Genomic DNA, 23229 nt, shown 5'->3' with positions numbered 1-23229 from the left:
ACCACACCCCCCACCTCTCACCTCCCCATCCTCACCTCTACCACACCCCCCACCTCTCACCTCCCCATCCTCACCTCTACCACACCCCCCACCTCTCACCTCCCCTTCCTCACCTCTACCACACCCCCCACCTCTCACCTCCCCATCCTCACCTCTACCACACCCCCCACCTCTCACCTCCCCATCCTCACCTCTACCACACCCCCCACCTCTCACCTCCCCATCCTCACCTCTACCACACCCCACCTCTCACCTCCCCTTCCTCACCTCCTCTCTGCACAAACCTGTTGTCATCTAAAGCTCATCACAGCTCTGACTTGGCATCAAGCTGTCAAGGCTCACTGAGCTGAATGTGTCTCTGGTTCTAGGATGAGGTGGATCAAGAGCACCCAGGAAGCCTGTTTACTAGTCACTTTCAGGTACTATAGGAAAATGAGGGAGGCTGTGAACTTTATAAATGGGGGAGCTGTAAGTCAGGGAGCAGGGCAGTGTTGTATGTTGAGCTTCTGGCTGACACTCCTGGGTGAGTTAGCTCCATTACAGTTGTGACTTTGAGACAGAGAGATGTATTGATTAGACAGCACCTAGGGCCGAGGCTCGTCTTGCCTGTTCATAATGACCTCACACTAGACCAAATGAGGGGTTTGTGAAAGCAGCTGAAGACACAGCATCAGTGATCCAAGTGCACTCTCTCAAGGTCTCGGCGCCCGCCCGTTACCTTACTAGACTCGCAACACAGGAGGTGCCACACCTAAGCTGTATCTAAATCATAGCGTCCTTCCTCCAACTTTGGCCCCATCCTCAAACAGGACAACAGGAGAACCGGATGGACCCTGCCGAGGCAGGTGGGACTTGGGAGCTGATAATCCTAGAAACAGCATGCAGCTCCAGAGATTTTCAGTCTTCCTGGTGTTCTTTTCCAAACGTTGTGGCTATTCCCCCCAGGCCTGATAGCTGAAGAACACTAAAAATAGGCCAGCTCATTTCAATTTAATTAGCCATTCCTCTGAGATCGCCAGATGGAACGAAGCAAAGACAGATGCGCTGGGGGCATCAGAAGTGGGAGTCGGTTCTAAATGTGGTTTTTGTGAGCCCAGACAAAGGCACGCTGCAGCCTGCGGGGACCACAGTCTGGCTGTTGCTCCTAGGTGCTGGCCAGGCACTGGGGAGAGCTGGTGGGTGAGGAGGGTTGGTAGGGGGTCTGCGGCTGGGGCAGGGGCAGAGAAGAGGCTCCAGGCCTCGGGAAAGCAGGCTACTTCCTCCTCAGGCTCGAATGTGTGGTCCCTGTGGAGGCACCTGCTTGTCTAGCTCCCGTCTTAGGGGTCTGTGGACAGGAAACATCCCACAGCAAGAAAGGGTTGGGATTGCCGCCAAGTGAGGTGAGGACTCTATTTCTGGAGCCCTTAAGAGTGGGAGAAACTGCCAGTTCCCCGGGGTCAGATATTTTCCTTATCTGAAAACAGGGTGACGTGCACAAAGTAAAATCAGGCAGCTCTTGGACAAAAGGGGTGGTGGTGGTGGTGGTGTTAAAAGGCCCTTAGAGGGCTGGTGAGATGGCTCAGTGGGTAAGAGCACCCGACTGCTCTTCCGAAGGTCCAGAGTTCAAATCCCAGCAACCACATGGTGGCTCACAACCATCTGTAACAAGATCTGATGTCCTCTTCTGGAGTGTCTGAAGACAGCTGCAGTGTACTTACATATAATAAATAAATAAATCTTTAAAAAAAAAAAAAAAAAAAAAAAAAAAAAAGGCCCTTAGAACCCAGAATTTATGCCCTTAACCAGCGGCTTCATAGTGCATAAAAGACCAGCGGTGTGGAACAAGTGCTCCCCCTGGTGGTGCACATAGGGATAAGCTTACCAGACGCACTTCATTAGTTTATTCAGCCATTCTCTATGTGATACAGTTTGTTCCCAAAACTCCAAACAAACGAATATGAGCCTGATGTGTGAATTAAGGATCGATCTCAGCTCTTTCTAGTTTCCCCTCCCCCTTTCTTCCCTTCTTTTCCCCCTCCGCCCCTCATTGATGGTTAGTCCCAAGCCAAGGGCATTTTTCTCATTTTGCAGGCTCATGTGAGCTATGATTTCATTGACTCCAGGATGAAGGCTGTGTGTGTCACTTTTCCTTTTGGCTCTCCTCCAAGGAGAAGAAATGGCCTTTTGTAACACCTTCGTGCAGCTTAGCTGGAACCTGAAGAATTGCTAGATTCCATACCCATGCTCTGGGGAGGCTGGGAGGAAGGATATTAACCACTGACCGAGAGCTCTGCTTTTGGTCCTGATGCCAGGGAGTGGTCTTCTCTGCTCAAAGCCAGCATCTCTGGCATTCATGCCTGGTCCTGTACTCCATGCTCCTCCTGGGTGACAGCCTTCTTTCAACCCGATCACGCATTACTTTACCGGCTGTCCAAGGTTGGCTGTCAGGAAAGGACGAGGGACCTGGGATTGTGGCACATAAACTGTGAAGACACTCCAAGATGTCTGTGCCCACTTGCCATGGTTCTTACAACCACAGAGCCATCCTCATCCTGGAGGTTTGTCCTTAGACTTCTCACTAGATGGAATCCTGTATCTGCCAGATACTGGGTGCCATGGATGAGAAACAACCCTGTGGAACCAATTCATGTTCTCCTTTAGGTAGACACTCTGTGGCTGAGTTTCTTTTGTTTTTGAGCTTGCAGACCAAGGTCTAGCTATTGCTTTCAGGCACCAGAAATGGCAGAGAGTCCTCCCCTCTGCTCCTCTTCTTCCCCGTTTCCCTGCTCACTCCTCCTCCCCTCATCCTCCTGCCTCCTTTGTCTTCCCCCTTCCTTTTTCTTCCCTCCTCTCATTCTTCTCCCTCCCCTCCTTCCCACCCCTCTTCTCCTTCCCCACCCTCCCATACCTTCCTCCCCTCCTCCCCCTTTCCTCCTCCCCCTTCCTTCCCCCTCCCTCTTCATCTCCCCTTCTTTCCTCTCTCCCCTTTCTTAGTGTCCCCTCCCCCACCTTCCGTCCCATGCTCCCCCCCCCACTCCACTCCCCTCTCCAGTAGGCGTATGTTTGAAAGTAGAATTGCATAGTATATTACAAGTTTTAAAGCATTGACTTCAGGTTGTTGAGATGGCTTGTAGGTTAAGGCACTTGCTGCCAAACCTGACAACGTGAATTTGATCCCATCTATCCCATAGGATAGAAGGAGAGAATAGATCCCAGAAAGCTGTTTTCTAACTCCACATGTGTGCTGTGGCTCATGTATGTGCACCTGTGGCTTATGTATGTCCGTATTTGTATGCACACATACACACACACACAAGAAATAGATACAAATGTAATACAAATTTTAAAGTTAATTTTTGAGGTTACTTTCAACATTTTTTTCTTTTTTGCTATAGCAAAACATATAACATGAGCTTTATCGTTGTTTTACAGGGCACGAATCTGCCCTGAGTAGCACAGAGTTGTGCAGCTCTCAGGATGCCCTGTCTCTAGAAGTTTCATCTATTCTCCACAGAAACTGTACAAGGCCTGTCTTCAGCTTAAGTCTGTATGAGAAACTGCTGGAGTCACTCTGTAATTTCTTGGTGCCTTGAGCAGATAATTGGTGGCCACCACACCACACTCCAGGCTTCTCCAGATCCTAACAACAGGCAAGGCTGTGGCCTCTTCACTGTCCTGCAGTCACAACATCTGTAGGGGTCGATATCATCCCTTTCCACAGCAGAGCCACAGCTAATCTTTATACCCTAGCTCTGGGCCAGACAGAAATTTGCTACTCCATATAAAGGAGGGCATCTGTCTGTACAAATAGAGAGCTGTCCCCAGAAAAGAGACTCTGGCTGTCCTTGGTCATAAAGAGATGCCAAAGGGCATGCATTTGGAGCCAGAAAGATTTGGGTTCAAATGCTAATGTTGGCCCTTGCTAATCACTTGGCTTGTTTGGTTGTTTGGGTTAAGTCACAGATGGGGACACCTTATGGCACAGAGATTCTTTACTTTAGAGAAGGAAATTCAGTAGTACTAGGTCTTCCTTCCTCCCTTCCTCCATCCCTTCTTCCCTCCCTTCCTCTGAGAATACCAGAGACAGCTTGGTTTCCTTTCCTATTGGCTCCTTTTCTGGGGCATCAGTTCCTAAGAACTAAGAATGCTCCCCATTTTCTGAGCCATGACCTCATTTGTGTTGATTAAATATGAAAAAAAAAAAAGGTTTCTTTTCTGCTGGGTGGAGGTGTGGTTTGTTCATTGCTGTATTCTATTGAATTCCCCTGCCTCCTTCCCAGTCACTGGCATGACTATTTCTCTTACATTCTAAACGAAACCTCCCACATCTGTCTCCAGACTCATGAAAGGGGCAGAAGACATGATATTTAGATGTGCACCTGTCTTAGTCAGGGTTTCTATTCTTGCACAAACATCACGGCCAAGAAGCAGTTGGGGAGGAAAGGGTTTATTCGGCTTACACTTCCATACTGCTGTTCATCACCAAGGAATTCAGGACTGGAACTCAAGCAGGTCAGAAAGCAGGAGCTGATGCAGAAGCCATGGAGGGATGTTCTTTACTGGTTTGCTTCTCCTGGCTTGCTCAGCCTGCTCTCTTATAGAACCTAAGACTACCAGCCCAGAGATGGTCCCACCCACAGGGGCCTTTCCCCCTTGATCACTAATTGAGAAAATGCCTTACAGTTGGATCTCATGGAGGCATTTCCTCAACTGAAGCTCCTATCTCTGTGATAACTCCAGCTGTGTCAAGTTGACACACAAAACCAGCCAGTACAAGGGGTTAAAGGCGTGCACCCGGCTTTACTCAGGTTATTTATAAAACAAGATCAGGATGCCTGTAACCTTTTCAGAACTTCGAAGCAAGTGCTCCTGGGAAATTCTTTCCTCTCACATCCCTAATCAGTTGGCAATTCTCGCCGCTGCTTCCTTCTCAGCAGCACTCTGGCGTCCTGTCCTCCTTTCTATCTGCTTGCCAATTCTTTCCGTTTTCCTCCTTTAAATTATTACATTAACTTGATAATGAGACTTCTTGCTTCCACCTCCCAACACACAGCCCATTTTCCAGTCTGTTCCTGATACTCACTGTACTTGAGCTTTTCTTGATGGTGGATTCTTCCCTCCTCGGTAACCATTTCTGCAGACCAGGTACTTCCTTAGCAGTCACCTTCAGGTGCCTCGGGTGCCCCTGCTGGGTACTTAGGCAATAGCCGCTCCCTTGCAAAGGTCTTTCCCATTAGTACTTCCGGAACTACAGCTTGCCAAATTCCAGAGGAAAGTATGTGTAACGTCCAGGGGAAGGAATGTCATCTGGAGTCTTGTTCATGCTAATATCAAAATGGGCAAACTGGAAATGTTAGGGAGATTTGCTCCCTAGTAGATCAGTAGATGTGGTAACATTGCCTGAAAAACTGCGGAGAGAGCCAATGGGTGTTTCTGGGTTGGGAGGTTTGCTTGACTGAACTAGAGAGAGAGAGAGAGAGAGAGAGAAAGAGAGAGAGAGAGAGAGAGAGAGAAGACTTCTCTGTCTTTACCAATATGGAAAGTAACTTGTTTGTTTAAATAGTCAAGATTAGTCTTTTGTTAGTTGAGATTAAACCTAGAACTTTACATGCTGGGCAAATACTGTCCTGCTGAGACACACCCCCAGACCCCTTTTACTTTTTAGTTTAGGTACCTTTTTAGAAAGGGTATCACCAAGTCGTCTAGACTGGCCTTGAACTCTATCTTTTGCCCAGGCAGGTATTGAACTTCCAATGCCCCCATTTTAGCCAGATAACTGGGATTAAAGGCCCTTACTACCAGGGCCAGTCTTAAGATTATTTGAATGAGTGATAGCCATAGAATTCAAGGCTAGTCTGGGAACCTGGACTAAACAGCAAAACACACACACACACACACACACACAGTGGCCCTGACTACTTTTTCAGAAAACAACCACAATCAGGGTGCATTTTCTTTTTGTATAGGTAACTGCTCCTAAGCAGGAGGGAGGGACTAGAGAACACAATCTTTGCACACACTCAGAGACTCGAAGACAACAAGGCAACGAACATACGAAAGACCTTAAATTAAGAATGGATAGGAGCAACAACACCACTTTAGAAGTAGTCTATTTCAGTGTTGCCCAATGAATTAATGTCTAGAAAGTACTTAAAACCACATCTGGTGCACAGTGAAGGCAGCAGGAGAATTCAATATCACAGCAATGACTACCCCACTCCCACCCCCACCCCCACCGCACTGATCCAACCCTGACAATATGAGGCCGATTATTCATGGGGTTCTAGCAAGCTTCTTTACTTTCAGATTTTCCACCAGCCACCCACCAGCCAGCCCCAGGCTTATGACTATCCTTTGAAGCAAACAAAATCCAACAATAATAATTACACAATAAATAAATGTGTAATTATCACACCCTCCCCGCTTCCTTTGTGCAACTGGAGACTGCTTCAAAAGTATCTGCGTGGCTGTGTCTTTTAAGTGTGAGGAATGTTTGTTTGGCTTTGGTTTCTCAAGTCAATTAGAAGCTGTCTCTCTCTGTTGTTGGTTCTACTTTTTTTTTTTTTTTTTTTTTGGAAAGAAAAAAATCTTTACATGCTTATTTTTCAAAAGACCCTTAAGCCGCTTGAGTCTGTCTCTCCACATCTCCTCAGATTCCTTCCGAGGTGGGCCCGAGCTAAGGACCGTTGCCATCATGGCTGCCAAGACAGTCAAGGTAATGGCTCCCTTCCAGCCTTTCAGCTGCCCTCTTCCCCAGAACCCAGGAAGCTCTCAACCTTCACCTTAGCCTTTACACCTAGGCTAGCCTGCTGCCTTGGCCAGATTCTAGTAGCAGTTTTCTAATCTTAGCAACTCACAGCACATTCCCACTGGGGAGGTAACCATTTTTTGGAGGATGTCGCTAGCGATCACATTGTTTTTTTTCCTTTCTTGACAGAAATAGATGTGGTTTTCCCTTACAACACTGTAAGTTCCCCCACGGAGCTGGAAACTCCCTTCTTGGTTGTAGCTCTCTCCCTTCTGACCCGATACGCAACTCTGGGAAGTTAGCTTGAGCTTCTGCCCCTCCAGTCACACAAATCACCTTGGCTAGGGGCCAACTGGAGGATGAAACAGTTTAGGGAAGGATTTATTTTCGGAGGTGCTTAGGAGGGATTGACAAACGCCTCTGGTGAGAACAGTCATTTAGGGAACTGCCATCTCCTTTAGATGATGGCTTTTGAAGAAGCGAGTTTAAGCATCCCCATTGCTAAGCGCTGCCTTCAGCTTGGATCAGCAAGCTATGTTACCTTCAGGTCTTCCTACGTGGAGTTTACTTCTGAAAGGCCTCAGGTAAACAAAAGGCAGGCCTTATGATGACTGTGCTTTCAGTCTGAGAAAACAGGAAATGAAACTGCCCGCTGATAAATGCCTGCTTCTATCTCCTCAATTGAACCTAAAGGCGAAGAAACCAGCCAAAGAAAATTGTAGCCCAACTATAGGCTGCAGCAACTTCCAGTGTTGGGGTGTGGAGATGTGTGTGACATGGGATTATCTCTGATCACACAGTTTTCAGAACCTTCTGTGCCCATCCATTGTTATCCCAACATCCTTCCATCCACCTTCATGGGGTATCTTTGGGGTACTTCTCTACCTCATGCTCCAATTCCTAGAGAGCTTCTTGTGGCTATCTAGGAGAAGTCCATGATTAATTGGTACCCGGGCACGAGCCTGGCCTACTTAGGTCAGGACTGAACTAACCACTATTCTTGTATTCTCACAGCAGACCTACTCCTTAGGCCTGCCTGGGCCTTTCCCTCCTCTCCCTTCAGGGGTGTGTGCTTCCTTCTGGCCTGGCTGCCTGACACTCTATTTGCTTAGGTGATTGTTCATATCTTTTATCTTTTTCAGGACTAGATTGTGGATAAATACCATTCAGAAAATAGAACATCTGGGCCAGTGTAATCACCCAGCATCCATGGTTCATAATCACAGACTTGTGTTTATGGCAGCAGTATTCATAATAGCCAAGATGCAGTAGCAACCAAAGCGGACATGATCTACATAACAACATTTAAAGACAGCGGTACATACATAGGGTATTGTCTTAGTTAGGATTTCTATAGCTGTGATAAAATCTGGGGAAGAAGTTTATTTGGCTTTAAACGTTAACATCACAGACCATCAATGAGGAGAGCCAGGGAAGGCACTTAAGGCAGGAACCTGGAAGCAGGAACTGAAGCAGAAGCCATGGAGGAGCGCTGCTTACTGGCTTGCTCCCCATGGCTTGCTCAGCCTGCTTTCTTATACTATTCAGGACTAAAGGACCAGGAATGGTGCCCCCCACACTGGGCTAGGCCCTCTCACATCAATTATTAATCAAGAAAATGCTCCACAAGCTTGCATACAGGTTGGTGGGATGGAGACATTTTCTCAATTGAGATTCCTGCCCTTCTGATGACTGTAGCTTGTGTCAAGTTGGCAAAAAATAAACACACAGGATACAAACTAGCCAGTACAGCTACAGACTACAAATCAGTCTTTCTCTTAGAAGGGGAATTTGCAATACACACCAGCATGGATGAACCTTGAGGGCATCATGTATAATAAAAAAACAAAGGGAAGGGGACTATGAATTCTGTAGCTTTCATTCATGGGAGGTATCTGAAAGACCCAAATTCCTTGGGCAAAAAAATTTGATGGTGATTTCCAGGAGTTGGTGATAGGGGAGAAAAAAAAAAAAAGAAGTTAGTACAGAGCGGGTATAAAGTTTTAGGAAACCAGTATACACACATTGTAGAGATCTTCTGCACAGTGGAATCTGTAGTCAACAATAAGGCACTGTAGTGAACTTCAAAGTGTGTTAAGAGAGTAGATCTCATGTTGATGTTCTTACCACAATGGCATGACATAGCATGGCACGGAGCGTGACAGTCCACGTGGGAATGGAGCATGGCAATCCACGTGGGGAAGGTGACTTAACTGACTCTGTGGTATACCTGAGGGAAATGGCTGTCTTCTTCTCTCTACTATTTTTTTCCTGAGCCTACACTAGGAGTCCGGAGAAGCCATCTCCAGGGTTGAGGTGGGGATGAGACTGTGGGAGGAGAATCTGCAGATTCATGGGGCCCACGTTTCTTCATCTGGGCCACTGGAAAGCTATCGGTGACACCTCCTTTGTGACTTTTTCTGGGGCATCCACTGAGTCAGCACTCGGAAACACAGTCATGTCAGATCACAGTAATTACTCACCAAATGGGATCTATTATCATGACCTTTTAAATCTGTTTTTTTTTTTTTACTGTCTGCCATCAATCATCCTCCAAACCGATCCATCCAGTAAACATACAAGAGCCCTATTTTGTGACAGGCTTTGGAAAGTCATCAGGATGATACAAAGTTGCCCTAGCACAAAGCTCAGGTTGATTCTACTTCCCCAGCTTCTGCTAGTTTACAATTTTATTATCTCCCCCCTGCCCTCAACCCCATGTTGGGAATGGGATCCAGGGTCTTGTTCTTTCTACCTGATTACTCCACCACTGGCCTGTGTTTTGCTACACCCAGTCATTTCTTGGCAGAAAACAGAACACACAATAGGTGGTGTGTCATCCAATTTCTCCCCCAAATCCTCATGTGAGGATTTGGGCTTCAGGTATCTTGGTCTCGGGAAGGCCAGGGAAACCCAAGATCTCTCCAGACTCTCCATGTCGGTGAGGGAGGCCTTGACTGGGCTGGAGCTCAGGAGTTCACTGCTCCTATTCAGCAGCTCTCCTGTGCAGGTTCCCCTTCCCAGGCCCCAGGCTCCTCCACAAGCTCTCTGGAAAGCAGGAGGAGCAGTGCTGTTGTGTTAAGTAAACAAGAGCCAGATTCCTGAGCAGTGATGTGAGCGGGCACACTGGTCCAGGCGGCTGTGATCACATGGGGAAGTGAAGAAACACCTCTGTGTACTCCTGACCTACCTCGGGAGGGCCCAAGGGAGGGACCTGGTCCCCCTCCCCTCGCTCCAACCCCACCCCCAGTTTTTCCTGGCCTGAATTAGAGGGCCTAAAGCAACAGGATCTTCAGATATAAATGAACAGCCAGCCTGATGTCCTCTGTACTTCTCTTTCAGAGTCTGCCTTCTTACCTTTCTCCCCCGCTCACACGGTCACCTCCCACCCTGGGTTGCTGCTCTCCATTCTTGCTCTCACATGAGGGAGAATTCTGAGGAACGCTTTTCTCACTGAGACTGGGAGGGACTCATGGTCCCAGGAGTGCACCCTGATCCGTGGTCCTGGGAGGACAGCCTGCTCTTAAGCTCATAGGTAGCCAGTGCTGGCTGGTTCAGGAGGTTGGATTTTCTTCTGAAATAGGTGACTTCTGGGTATAGTTTCAGCTCCCCTGGGACTAAGGTAGATCCTTTTGGACTTTTGAATCATAAGACCGTATCAAAGAGCTGGGCGTGGTGGCGCACACCTTTGATCCCAGCACTCGGGAGGCAGAGGCAGGTGGATTTCTGAGTTCGAGGCCAGCCTGGTCTACAGAGTGAGTTTCAGGACAGGACAGCCAGGGCTATACAGAGAAACCCTGTCTTGAACCCCCACCCCCCCCAAAAAAAGGCTAGGGCGATAGCTCAGCTGGTGAAGAACTTGAAGATTCCCCACGCACCTGCATGAGAAAAACATGAGCCTAGTAGTGTGTGCTGCCCCTCTCCAGAGCTTACTGGCCTGCCAGCCTAACCAAACTGGTGAGCTCTGGGCTCACTGAGAGCCTTGTGTCCTGGTTGTTGTTGTCAACTTGACACAACCTGGGAAGAGGGAGTCTCAGTTGACAGATTGCCTGTATCAGATTGGCCTGCTGGCCATGTTTTTGGCAATGTCTTGATGGCTGAGCTGGGAGGGCCCAGCCGACTTTTCCCGGTCACCTCTGGGAAAGGGATCCCGGGTTTATGGGAAAGAGGCTGAGCACAGCCAGAGAGCAAGCCAGTCAGCAGCATTCTTCTATGATTCCTGCCTCCTGGTTCCTGCCTTGAGTTCCTGCTCTGACTTCCCTCGATGATGGACTGTAATCTGTAACATGATTTTCATCAAAGCAACAGAAATCTGACTAGAATACCTTGTCTCAAAGAGTAAGTTGGAGAGCAACTGAGGAAGTCATTTGCTGACCTCTGACCTCCACAGACATGTACACATGTGCATGCATACCCACACCCACGTGAACATCCGTATTCCACCCGTATTCCACACACATTAAATTTTACATTGTCTTTTATTTATTCTCTCTCTCTCTCTCTCTCTCTCTCTCTCTCTCTCTCTCTCTCTCTCTCTCTCTCTCATGTGTGTGTGTGTTTGTGTGTGTGCATTTGCACATACACACCCTGTAAGGGTATTGAGAGTCTTCTGGCTTCTCTATTTTATAACAAGCACACAGGTCTTGGGCACTCTGGTGATCAGCACATCACTTGGTACTCAGTGGTCCTCAGTCAGCATTGGTTGCTTGGAAAGGGATCATGAAAGGGGACAGAGATATAAATATGAGGCTAAAACCATGTGTCCTTTCAGGACATTCTGCTGTTCCTTGCATCTGTGACTGCTCCTAATGGCCACCAGAATCACTGAATGTCCTGATGATATTGAGGGACTTGTCTACAACCAGACCATCATAAGAAGAGTCCCTTTATGAGGCAATAAAGCACCAGGGGTTTTGAGGACGTATTTTGTAAAGCCTTCACTTGTGTGTATGTGTAGATGTGGTCTTAGGATGAGGGGATGGATCAGGCCCTCAGATGTCTCTCTCATTGGGGGATGTTTGGGGGAGGGAACCCTGGCTCTGTTTGTCACTGGGCAATAAAGACAAAATAACACACAGCACAGGTTCAACATCCCTAATCTGGAAACCCAAGGCTTTTTGAATATTCTGAAATTTTAGAGTTTGGAAAATTTGAATCTTTGAATTAGGCATGCTCAACTAGTGAGTGCCAAGCATTTCAGATAAAGATATGTAATCTGTCTGTCTGTCTGTCTGTCTGTCTGTCTGATATATGCCTCTTATAGTAGGCCCTTCCTAACAAGCTCAGAAATGCTCTAAGTTCATATTCATTATTGCTTCCCCGACTCTCTTCTTTGCCTCGAACACTGTCATAGATAGATAGTCTCTGGGAACTCAGTCGTTTCCAGCTTCACACTGTGTTTCCCTCCCTTGAGTCACCGCGAGGTCAGCTGGTGTTAGGAGGCTGGACCACTTTCTTGTGCATTTAGCATCGTGGGCTCTGACACAGGCAGACACAGAGAAGGTTGGGATTCTGGTCCTTCTCGCTCTGTAGCTTGATGATTTTATGATGGTATATTAGTTACCATTCCTTTACTATAACAAAATAACCCAAGACAGTGTAAAAAGAAGAAAGCTCATGGTTCTTTGGTGTTAAGCCTTTGTAGTTGGGTCTGTTGCTTTGGGGTCTCTGATAAGGCAGCAGGAGCTCACACACTGAAGAAGGAAAGAGAAAGAGAGACAAGCAGCTCACTCTCTCCTCTGAAAGCAACACCCCAGTGGCCCAACTCCCTCTACTAGGCTCTGCTTCCTAAAGGCCCAGCACCTCCCACAGTCCTGTAACGAATGCATGAGGGTCATTCAAGATCCAAGCTGGCTGCCAGTTTTATTTTTGAGTGACAGTGTTTTCAGCGGTGAGCATAACATAAATAGGAATTATTTTAGAGTGTAGCTGAGAAGGTTAGCCGGGCATGCTGCTTGGGAGGCAGAGGCAGGCGGATTTCTGAGTTTGAGGCCAGCCTGGTCTACAGAGTGAGTTCCAGGACAACCAGAACTACACAGAGAAACCCTGTCTCGAAAAACAAAAACAAACAAACAACAACAACAACAAAAAACAAACAAACAAGAGAGAGAGAGTGAGAAGGTAGAATGAGATGATTTTTTTTTCATTGTTGTTACTGTTGACACATGGTGGTCTTACCCTGTAGCCTACGCTCTCTTGGAGTTCATGTAGCCCAGAATAGCCTCAAATTTGTAATTTGTAGCAATCCTCCTACATTGTCCTCCTGAGAGCTAAAATTACAGGTGTGTGAGTGTGTGTGTGTGCTTGTGGTGTGTGTGGTGTGATGTGTGTGTGTATGGGGTGTGTGTGTGTGTATGTATGTATGTGTGTGGTGTGTGTGCATGGTGTGTGTTTGTGGTGTAATGTATGTGTTTGATGTGTGGTGTGTGTGTGTGTGTGTGTGTCATGTGTGTGCATGGTGTGTGTTTGTGGTGTAATGTGTGTGTGTATGGCATGTGGTGTGTGTGTGGTGTGTGTTTGTGGTGTGTGTGGTGTAATGTGTGAATGTGTGTGTGTACGTGTGTGTGTGTGGTGTGTGTGTATGTGTGTGTGTGGTGTGGTATGTGTGTGTGCAAGCACTTGTTCTGCCACTGAGCTACATCCCCACGAGAATGAGATGATTCTTGTGAAAGTATCTGCCATATAACAACAATTCAGATAGAAGCCAACTACTGTGTGCCAAGAACGGCTTAAGATAGCGCTCTTGTATTGAATCAAGGGGATAGCATCTCTTCACCATACAAGGCAACATTGAGGTGTGATTGGAATTTGAACCCCTGGATTTGATTCTTCCATATTTGGCTGCTTCAAACTTATGCTCTTTAGTGAAGCTGTTCCTCATCCTATCCTTAAGGAAACCCATGCTCCTACGCTCCCGCATGTGCCTTCACTACCTTTCCTACACTCCAGGCATCACCTGGTCACCAGGTCACGTGGTCACCCACGGATCCTTTTCATTGACCCACCCTAGGTCTATTCCTGGGTGGCGAGTTCCTTTTTCTTTGTCCCTCCCCCAGTGCGTTATCCAGGCTGTATAGTCACTGAGCAGCAAGCGGTATGCAGGAAACATGATAAAGAGAGAGCAGAACCCTTGATGCAGGAACCTGGGCTGCGTCTTCTGGAATGCAAGTAGATATTTCCTTCTCTTCCTGACAGTGGGCAGCCCAGTGGTGCGATAGAGACTTAAGAGCTGTTAGGCCAGCCTGGTGTGTCTGTTGACTTACAGAGGTGAAGTTTCTATTCCTCTTGGGCAGCTTCCTCTTTCTCTTTCCATTCCCATTCTTCACAGCTGCTCCAGATGTTCCTCACTGTGGCTGCAAGAATGGGGTGCGGACAAGGGTTCCTGTGGGGGATCACATCACTTCCTTCCCTAGGAGGGTCTATGGAAAGTCATTGCCAGCAACACTTGTTTTAGGGAGAGCTTCTTTCTGTGAGATGGGAGGGAGGATGGGAACCACAGAGACTCCTCTTTTGAAGTCGCTTTCTGGGTCAGAAATTTCTGTTACTAACGACTCTTATATATGTCATTGTTCTGCTTTGGAAAATTTCTCAGTTTATCTATGAAATTTAGTCCTATGGCTTGAAGACAGCTTGGCTCCCTTGGGCATCCAGTCATGGTCCTTTGCAAGTGTGAGTCTTTGGAGCACTGACCTTTCAGCCATACCAGCCACAGACACAGAGACACTTCTTCACCTGTGTGGCAGTCAGTGGGTGGTTCCATCTTGCCCGGAGAAGCTCTCTGAACATTCTAAGAAACTGATCTCCATATGTCTCCATGCTGCATCATCCACCGTTCATACCACATCAGAATAAAATAGGAAACTTTTACTCCTTGGTGGTTTGAATTGAGGGTTAGGGAAGTTTTGGAGAAAAGATACTGTCACTGGCTCTAGCCATTGACCTTGGTTTTCGTTTTCTTTTTCCTTCCTTCCTTTTTTTTCTTCCCTTCCTTTCTTCCCTCCCTCCCTCCCTCCCTCCCTTCCTTCCTTCCTTCCCTCCTTCCCTCCCTCCCTGCTTGCTTTCTTCCTTCCTTTCTTTCTTTCTTTCTTTCTTTCTTTCTTTCTTTCTTTCTTTCTTTCTTCCTTCCTTCCTTCCTTCCTTCCTTCCTTCCTTCCTTCCTTTCTTTCTTTCTTTCTTTCTTTCTTTCTTTCTTTCTTTCTTTCTTTCTTTTGGCTTTTTGAGACAGGGTTTCTCTGTGTAGCCCTGGCTACTCCGGGACTCACTCTGTAGACTGGGCTGGCCTTGAACTCAGAGATCTACCTGCTTCTGCCTCCTGAGTGTTGGGAATAAAGGTGTTTGCCACCCCCCGCCAGCTACATTGATCTATGTTATAAAAACATAATAGGCCAAGATGGAAAGAAGTCTGTGAGATTTAAAGTTGATCGAAAATGGGGTTCTAGCTAATGCTCCTTTAGAATGTTCTTGCTTAGCATGTCTTAGACATTGACAATTTGTGGATGGTCGTGAGGGAAATTTGGCTATGGCATATTTGTATTTATCACTAGGGTTGAGTCTGTCAGTCTGGATGGCTTCAAGGGTGCGCCCTTCTTCCGTCACCATGCCATGTGTGTCTCTCTAGGGCTGTTTGCTCCATCAAAAAGAGCAGTGTGCGTCTATAGGGGAGGGCACTCTTTGGTTAGTAAAACACGAGCAGTTGAGCTTTCTTGCTGGGAACTCCAAAAAGCTCTCAAGAGGGATATTCGGGCATATGTCTACTCGGGATTTATAGAGGGGCCATAAGCTTGGACTGTGGGTCAGAAAGACTTGGTTGTGACCTTGGCTGGAAGAACAACCCCAATGACGTCATTTCTCTAGTACTCACTTTTTTTCATTTATATAAAAGAAACTTGTGAATAACAATACATATTACATAGCGTTGGGTTATAGGGTAGCTCTTACTGTAATAGAAAACCTAGAATACTAGGCGCTTCAAGAAGAAGAAGAGCATTCATTTGCTGTCTATATAAAGATCTATGTAAGTTTTTTAAAACTGAAATTATGGATCTATGCTCATTAGGTTCCTGGTCATTTTTATCTGTCACCCCCCATGCCTTACGGAGTGCTCCTCCAAGGTGAGATGTTCTAACCTCAGAAGAAACAAATTTCCCTTTACATCACTTTCACTTGTAGGTCACTGCATAGAACTCAAATCGTGCACAGGAACCCGCGGTAACAGACGTAGAGAAATTAGGAGGTGAATTTTGTATTTAGACAGGCCTATACTTAGCTAAATATTGGATCTCTGTCATTGTCAGAGAGTGGGAGAATAAAATGGCATTGATTGGCTAAAACAACTAGCCATCTCAGCTACAGACATTTGGGAGATTTAAACAAGACAATCCAAGTTGCATGAAACCTGAACACCAGGTGGGTATAGAACCATTATTCATGTGTTCTTGCCTGTGCTGTCAGCGGCACCACGAGACGGTAGCGCACACCTTGTAACCGCATCTTGCTGATAAAGTAATCCCCAGCTGCTTCTCTTCTTTTAAAAGATACTTTGAGCTTTGTCAATTATACCATTTAAAATTTTTTTCAGTTTGTTTGAGACAGAGTCATGCTATGTAGCCCAGGCTTCCCTACACTCCTATGTAGCCTAGAGTGGCCTTGAGTTTGCATCAATTCTCTTTGGAGTCAGCCTCCAAAGTGCAGCGATTACAGGCTTAAACCATTCTGTCCAGCTTTTCAAGATCCCTTTAAGCATGTCTTCATAAACTAAAACTGTATAAAAAGGAAAGCATGGGCAAGGTGAACAGAGCAGGTGTTGGTTGTCTTGGGTGACACACACAGGGAATGGGCTGGAGTCAGTGCTTTGTCCACAGGTGCCCATGGCGTTATTAAGGAACTATAATCTAATAAAAACAGAAATGCAGGGACCAGCACTCTAACAACAAACACGTGCTATACGGATCCGGGACAGCAACTGATGCAAGTCTCTATGCTTGTGGCCCTTGCACTGTCTTCTTGTATACATGTATGCATGCCGATACAAATCCTAATTTTGGGGGGGGGGTGTAAATAAGAGTCCCTACATCTTCGTAAAGCTTTCCTGGGGCTCACAGCCTGGGGTTTACACATGATAAGCATACACTCTAGCTCTGAGCTACAGCCCCCACCTGACTTTCAATTTCTGAAGTGCTTCAACACATCCTCAACAGCTATTGCTTAAGTAGCTCACTACAGATGGCTGAGAGCTTGGTGTTAGACAGGCAGGGCTCTGGGCTTCATTTTGTCCTTATAATATCTCTACAATGTGGGCAGAACAGATGTCATCTTTACTATTTTTTAGACAGGAAAGAAGGAACTGAGGGGGCAAGGGACTTTGGTAAGGTCACATGGCTAGCCAGTGTTAGAATGGAAGGTTCTGGGTCTCTTGTGATGTCTTTTCCTGTGGTTCATCCTACAGTCCAGCTATCCATTGATTATTCATTTATACTGTTCCATGCCTTGTCCTTTGGAGCTGTGCTCACATGAACGTACTTTGTGTGTGTGTGTGAGTGAGTGAGTGTGTGTGTGTGTGTGTGTGTGTGTGTGTGTTATGTGTTCTGGCTGTCCTGTGTGCTCTCTAGCTCCATCTGACCTCTGTAACTCCAGGAGAGACACCCCACTGGACTTCTGTGATCCATTATTCCTAAGACCTCAGGTTTAGGCATCTTCCCAGAATTCCCCTTACATAGGAAGGCTGCTCAGCGTCAGGAACAGGTCACTAGGCAATGGGAACAGAACAAGGCAATGCTTGAGGAATGGTGTTGTATTATTTTTCGTGAGAATTGGTGCTGTATGCTTTATGAAGAGTTCTCATGGATGCCATCACATTTAATTTCTCCCCAGTTGTAAATAGAAATGTTAGGCTTTTTCTCATTCTCCCTAAGAGTAAGGCACCTGTTAGTGTCCAAGAATTGCTGAAGGAAGACCCCCAAACTCAAATAGTATGCAGAGGCAGAAATTACCAGCATGCAGAGGTCGACAATTCATCAAAATAGTGAGGACCTGAGGGGCTTGCAGGCCCCCTTTTATGCAGGGCTTGGAGAATTTTCCAGAAGGATTAGCTAACCTCTAATGGCCTCTAATATGATTGGGAGGGGCAAAGCAGTACCATTAGTACACTTTTGATTGGCCACTATGTTAGTTTCAATATATTTGGTGAGACCTTGAATTCCAGAGACCAGCTCAGCTCTGGCCCTGTTATCTCCTCTGGCCAGGTGTCCAGGAGACTGTCTCAGCTCTGGAGCTCTCCTCCCTAGTTCAGGGTCATCATTGACTAAAGGCCCATTGTCAGTGGCTCCTTCCTTCTGAGGAGCCCAGTATGCTGCTCAGGGAATTGAAAATTTTTATTTCTAAGGTTTGTATACCTCTCACACCTTCTTCTCCTTCTCCTCCTCCTCCTCTTGCTTCTCCTCCTCCTCCCTCCTTCCCCCCTCTTCATATTGATTTATTTATTGTTATATGTAAGTACACTGTAGCTGTCTTCATACACACCGGAAGAGAGTGTCAGATCTCATTACAGATGGTTGTGAGCCACCATGTGATTGCTGGGAATTGAACTCAGGACCTCTGGAAGAGCAGTCAGTACTCTTAACTGCTGAGCCATCTCTCTAGCCCCTCTCACACCTTCTTAGGACAATCGGATTCTGTTCATTTCTAGTTTGTAGTTTTGCATGGTGCCTTGCTGCCTCTGAATAGCTCATTCTCTTTCCAGCCTCTGGAAAGAAAGAGGTGATGGCTAAATGCCAACAAGAGGTCCCAAAGACCTTCTGTGGGTACATGGGGGCAATACAGAACTGAGGCAGTCAGGGTGGGAACCTCTTTCCACAGGAGCCAATGAGACCTTCCACCTCCTCATCCCCAGATTCCTTCCTTTCTCTGTCCCTGCATCTCCACAGCCTCAAGCAGTGCCTTTGAAACAGGGCGTTGTGTAGCTTTGTCTTCAGTGTGGAAGGAATCTACCCAGCTGCAGACTGAGGAGAGCCAATGTGCCTTCTATTCCCAGGTCTGTATCTGCCACACTGCTAACCCAACTACTGCATCTATCCCCCTCCCCCCCCCCCCCCCCCCAGTTAGAATTATCACCACAGGGATGAGCGAGAAGTATTGAGCACTGAAAAAGCGCTTGTCTCCTTGATCCATAGTGAGTTGGATCTCAAGAGGGGGCCTACAGTCCTCCACCTGTTCATCTCTGTCTTCCTTGGAACAAGTATCTTCCGGAAATCTAAACAGGGAACAGCAAATGAGTCTTGCCATCCTGGGCTATGTCTCCAACGCCCTTTTCTCAGGGCACTGTCTCGTCTCCAGAGTTTTGTTGGGACATATTAAAGACTTTGTGTGACCATGGGTCAGGTCTCATCTTTAATTTGTCTGTATTAGTAAGTAAACCAGAGCTTTGTATCTATCTTGTTCCTTTGTCTCATTTCTTAACTGCTGTAACAGTCAAACCCTTGTGGATCTCAGCAGTGCTACAGGCCAGTTAGGCCCAGAGATTTGTACTAGAACTAGGTTGCTTCAGGACTACTTATTGGCTATGGCCGCAGGGACCATTTCCCCAACTCTAGAACCATTTCCCAGCCCTTCCCCTTGCTCTATAATCGCAATGAATTAAGAACACAAATGTATAAGTGTACCTCCCAGAGAGACATGAAGTTTGTGGGTATTTTAAGACAGAGTCTGTCTTTGTTGTTCAGGCTGGCCCTGTGACTTGTTATCCTCCTGCTTCAGTCTCCTGCATATAGCCGGGATAACAGGTGGCTAGAGTGCCCCATTCCATCTTGGGTCATTTTGGGTTTATATAAAAATATGTTCGAATTCATAATAATTAAATTGTTCGTGGTATCACAGTAGTACATTCTTCTCAGTGAAAACCAGTAAGTCCATGAGAGAAAAAAAAAGTAAAACTCACAAGTATGTTAAGGAAATTGTTACTATTGCCTGACACCTGATCCTAGGATGAATAGTCTCTCTTATTCCCCCAGTCCTGGCCCCCGGATTCTCGCTCTGCTCGGGTACCCCTCACCCCCCACCCACAGAGTCCACGTAGAAAGATTCTTATCAATTATCCGTTTCTTTCAAAATACATCTCCTCCAATTCTCCGATGACCTGTCTTCTAGATCCAAGCAGCTGGAGGAGTGAGGGTTTTGTTTGAACTATCCAGCAGCTTTTCTTTTGCCCTCCTCCCTTTCCCCTCTGCCCGGCCCGGGTTAAGAACTAGGATGTCTCGATGCCCTCCACAAGCCCGCTTGCTCGCAGTCCCTAAGCTCTCCCGCCACTGGACTTCCTCCCCTTTAAGGCCCACCCCTCCCCCATGTCCACGCCTCCCAGTCAAGCCCCACCCTCGATCCTCCCCTTTAAGGACTAGCCCAGGACGCCGAGCAGCCTGTGACGCGGCCGCCGCCCCCGGGCTGGTACTTCTCGGCGCGGCGATTCCTCCGGCCGGGCCCTGCCGTCCCGCGTTCCCCGGAGCGCACGTCTCCGGGGGGAGGGAGCAGGGCTGGTGGGCGCCCGCGGCGCACAGCGGGACCCACGGGGCCCCGCGACCAGCCGAGCCTGGAGCCGGGCCGGGGCGGGGCAGCCGGCTCCAGCCCGGAGCAAACTTCGCCGCCGGGCGGGGCGTGGCGGGGACCCGGGCCCGAGCCGGAGGAGGGGGCGGCCGCGGCCCCTGCCTCTGCGCGCGAGTCGCCGGGCACCATGCTGTCGGGCTCTCCGGGCCAGACTCCGCCGGCGCCTTTCCCCAGCCCTCCACCGCCAGCCCCGGCCCAGCCGCCGCCGCCGTTCCCCCAGTTCCACGTCAAGTCGGGCCTGCAGATCCGAAAGAACGCCATCACCGACGACTACAAGGTCACCAGCCAAGTGCTTGGCCTGGGCATCAACGGGAAGGTGCTGCGGATCTTCGACAAGAGAACCCAGCAAAAATTCGCCCTAAAGGTAAGTCTGGGCCGCCCGGGATCGCGCTGAGATCCGGTGCAGCTTCCGGTCACCCCGCGAGTGGCCGGCACCCGAGAGGACTCACGGGGACTGCCATGTTGGGGTGTGAGTGGGATCCAGCCTGGTGGCCACTCTTGGGACCCGGACGGCCTCTGCTCGCTTTACCCGGCGCCGAGGACACGGTGGCCTCGTCCTCCCTCCCTCCTTCCTTTCTGCGGGCACAAAAGGCCCTTTACTCATTGAGCTGGTTGGTCGGTCGGTTTGGAGAAGTTCGCTCTCTGAGGTTTCCTTAACCCTACTCCTTATTTGGGAGCCGGAATGTGACTTCGCTCTCCTCGGCCTCGCGAGGTCGGCGCGCAGCGGTGGGGCGCGTCGGCGCGGAGCGGCGCGGCACTGGAGACTGGGGACCCCGCCTCCGTGCCCCGCGATCGTCTGGAACCGCCAGCGCCTGGCCTGCGCTGCCCCTTAGGCTTGCGCCGGGCTGTTTCCATTGCTCCCTCCACCGTAGGAAACCTTGTCTGTAAGCCAGGCTTGGCCTAGTGCTGGTACACTGGTCCCTGGTAGCCGGAGACTCAAAGGCAGGAAATACTATTCCTGCATTTGGGAAACCCACTCTTAATCTCTGTGGGTCTACCCGTCTCTGCTTCTGTCGGTGGTAGTGGAGAATGGGGATTTCAAAAGGTCCAAGTGAAGCAGGGAAGGCTGTCATTCAGGGTCACTGCAAAGTTTTCTTCTCTCAAGGGTTTCAGGTTACACCATATCTCTAAAGGTCACTTGTCAGGTTTCTTTCTCCTGGGGTGTCTCAATGATTGGAGGAGCAAAGTACTTCCTGTGTTATATTTTGCTCTTCCCCTTCAGCCCACACAACTTGCTTTGTTTCAGCTATTCTAGAGTACAGATAGATTGAGTTATGCGTGAGGCCGTTGTCATACACGGTCAACGGGACCGAAACCTGGTACTTTGTAGGGGGAAAATAAGTTTAGTTTTTATGATGTTTTGCTGTTTTCATCTTCTGCATCACATTTAAAAAACAAGCAAACAAACTATAAGCTCTTGGGGAGTTAGCTAAGCGAGGAAAGGAGTTGGTTGGGTTGAACGGTGGCTCTGACCTTGGGGACTGGAGGCAAGGGAACAGTTTGACCACAGTTAACTGTATTGTTGAGGAAGTACAGATGTTCTTTCCCGGAAAGATTCCTCTCTCCTCTGCGATGCCATCTGCCTTTACCCACCAGCAGACTGGGGCTACTAGCTGTTCACTCTCCTGCATAGTTGGAACACAGTATAAAGACTTCGCAACAAAACCCCCCGCTTCACCCCTTCCTATTCTGTTTGAATACACACACGGTCCTCTGAAGTGCTCTTGGCTGTCAATTCAGATTGCTGGTATAGTTGACAGAAGTTCGTGTACTTTTCTCCTTTGAATAGTTTTGAAAGGAAGGAGCCTAGCCGAGTATTAAGCAGTCTTCGTGCTTCCCCTTCTCTAGTCAGAAGTGGGTGACTACGGGACTCTCAGTCTGTTTTGACGAAAGCAGCCTGCTCCTGCTCCTGGAGCTAAGGCTGACTCAGCTGGCAAATTGCAGATTTTGAGTACATCTTTGTGTTGAGATTTAGTAGTAGAGGAAGAATGGAGAGCCAAGATGTTTGGAGAGTGGCAGCCGTGTCAACAGCATTTGCATACCCAAATATTGGCTGAGACATAATCCAGCCACGAGGGAATCTGGTTAAAAGAAATCCTGTTTCAGTGACATGCACTACCGAGATTCCTATGTCTTTTGTTGTTGTTGTTGTTTAAAGATTTATTTATCATGTAAGTACACTGTAGCTGTCTTCAGACACACCAGAAGAGGGCGTCAGATCTCATTACACATGGTTGTAAGCCACCATGTGGTTGCTGGGATTTGAACTCAGGACCTTCAGAAGAGCAGTTAGTGCTCTTAACCGCCTGAGATTCCTACATTTTACACTTTAAAAACTTTAGATGCTGAGTAGTGAAATGATTTCAACACAAGGAGCCCCCCCCCTTTTTTATGGGCAGCATGGGAGGGGAGGATACAGTGGAACAGGCTGGGTTGATGATCCATCTCTTTGGGTGCTAAGCAGAGACCTGTGCTCTATAGAGTGTATCGACCCCATGCCTAGTGCCCAGTGTGGGCACTGTGGGGTTTTAGAAGGCTGTCTTGTAGCCCTGAGGAAGAATGGGGAGTGAAGGCTGCTCATAGGCTTTGCTCTTTGTTCTATTAAGTGAAACCAGAGCTCTTTTGCAGAAGACTCAGGTGGGTAACACCTACCTGTGGTTCTAGTTCCAGGGGCTCTGACACCCTATCTGTCCACACACACACACACACACACACACACACACACAAGCAAAACACCCATACATATAAAATAAGGATAAATAAATAAAGGAGCCAGCTGGTCCTGTTGCTTTCCTTTATCTTCTTGGGAAAGCAGATGTTTAGATGCTCTGGTAGATGCTGTCACCCTGCTTTCTCATTCCTGCTTGCCAGCCTCTGAGTCACGCACACACTTCCAGTCAGTTAGAAGCCAG

The 23229-nt window shown here is 47.9% G+C and overlaps 1 protein-coding gene and 1 long non-coding RNA gene across 3 annotated transcripts in view; one reads left to right on the top strand and one right to left on the bottom strand.

The window, feature by feature from the left end:
• Window positions 1-2062: 2062 nt before the first annotated feature.
• On the bottom strand, window positions 2063-5175 carry Gm51643. Its single transcript, XR_003947991.1, has 2 exons — window positions 5063-5175; window positions 2063-2420 (listed from the first exon to the last, which is right to left on the bottom strand). It is a non-coding gene; the product is annotated as a predicted gene, 51643 (long non-coding RNA).
• Window positions 5176-20098: 14923 nt separating this feature from the next.
• The window catches only part of Mapkapk2 (MAP kinase-activated protein kinase 2), a 44172-nt gene continuing 41041 nt past the window's right edge, over window positions 20099-23229 (top strand). Inside the window, exon 1 of one of the 2 annotated variants that reach the window (XM_030251925.1) lies at window positions 20099-20681. Coding sequence is in view for 1 of the 2 variants with exons in the window: in NM_008551.2 (NP_032577.1) it covers window positions 20445-20681 (237 nt within the window). In the remaining variant the exon portion in view is untranslated. The remainder of the gene's footprint in view (window positions 20682-23229) is intronic. The other variant, NM_008551.2, reaches the window with a different exon arrangement.

Source organism: Mus musculus, chromosome 1, assembly GCF_000001635.26.
Source record: "Mus musculus strain C57BL/6J chromosome 1, GRCm38.p6 C57BL/6J".
NCBI classification, from domain to species: Eukaryota; Metazoa; Chordata; class Mammalia; order Rodentia; family Muridae; genus Mus; species Mus musculus.
The sequence above is the reverse complement of the archived record's forward strand: the minus strand, read 5'-3'. Positions and strand labels throughout refer to the sequence as shown.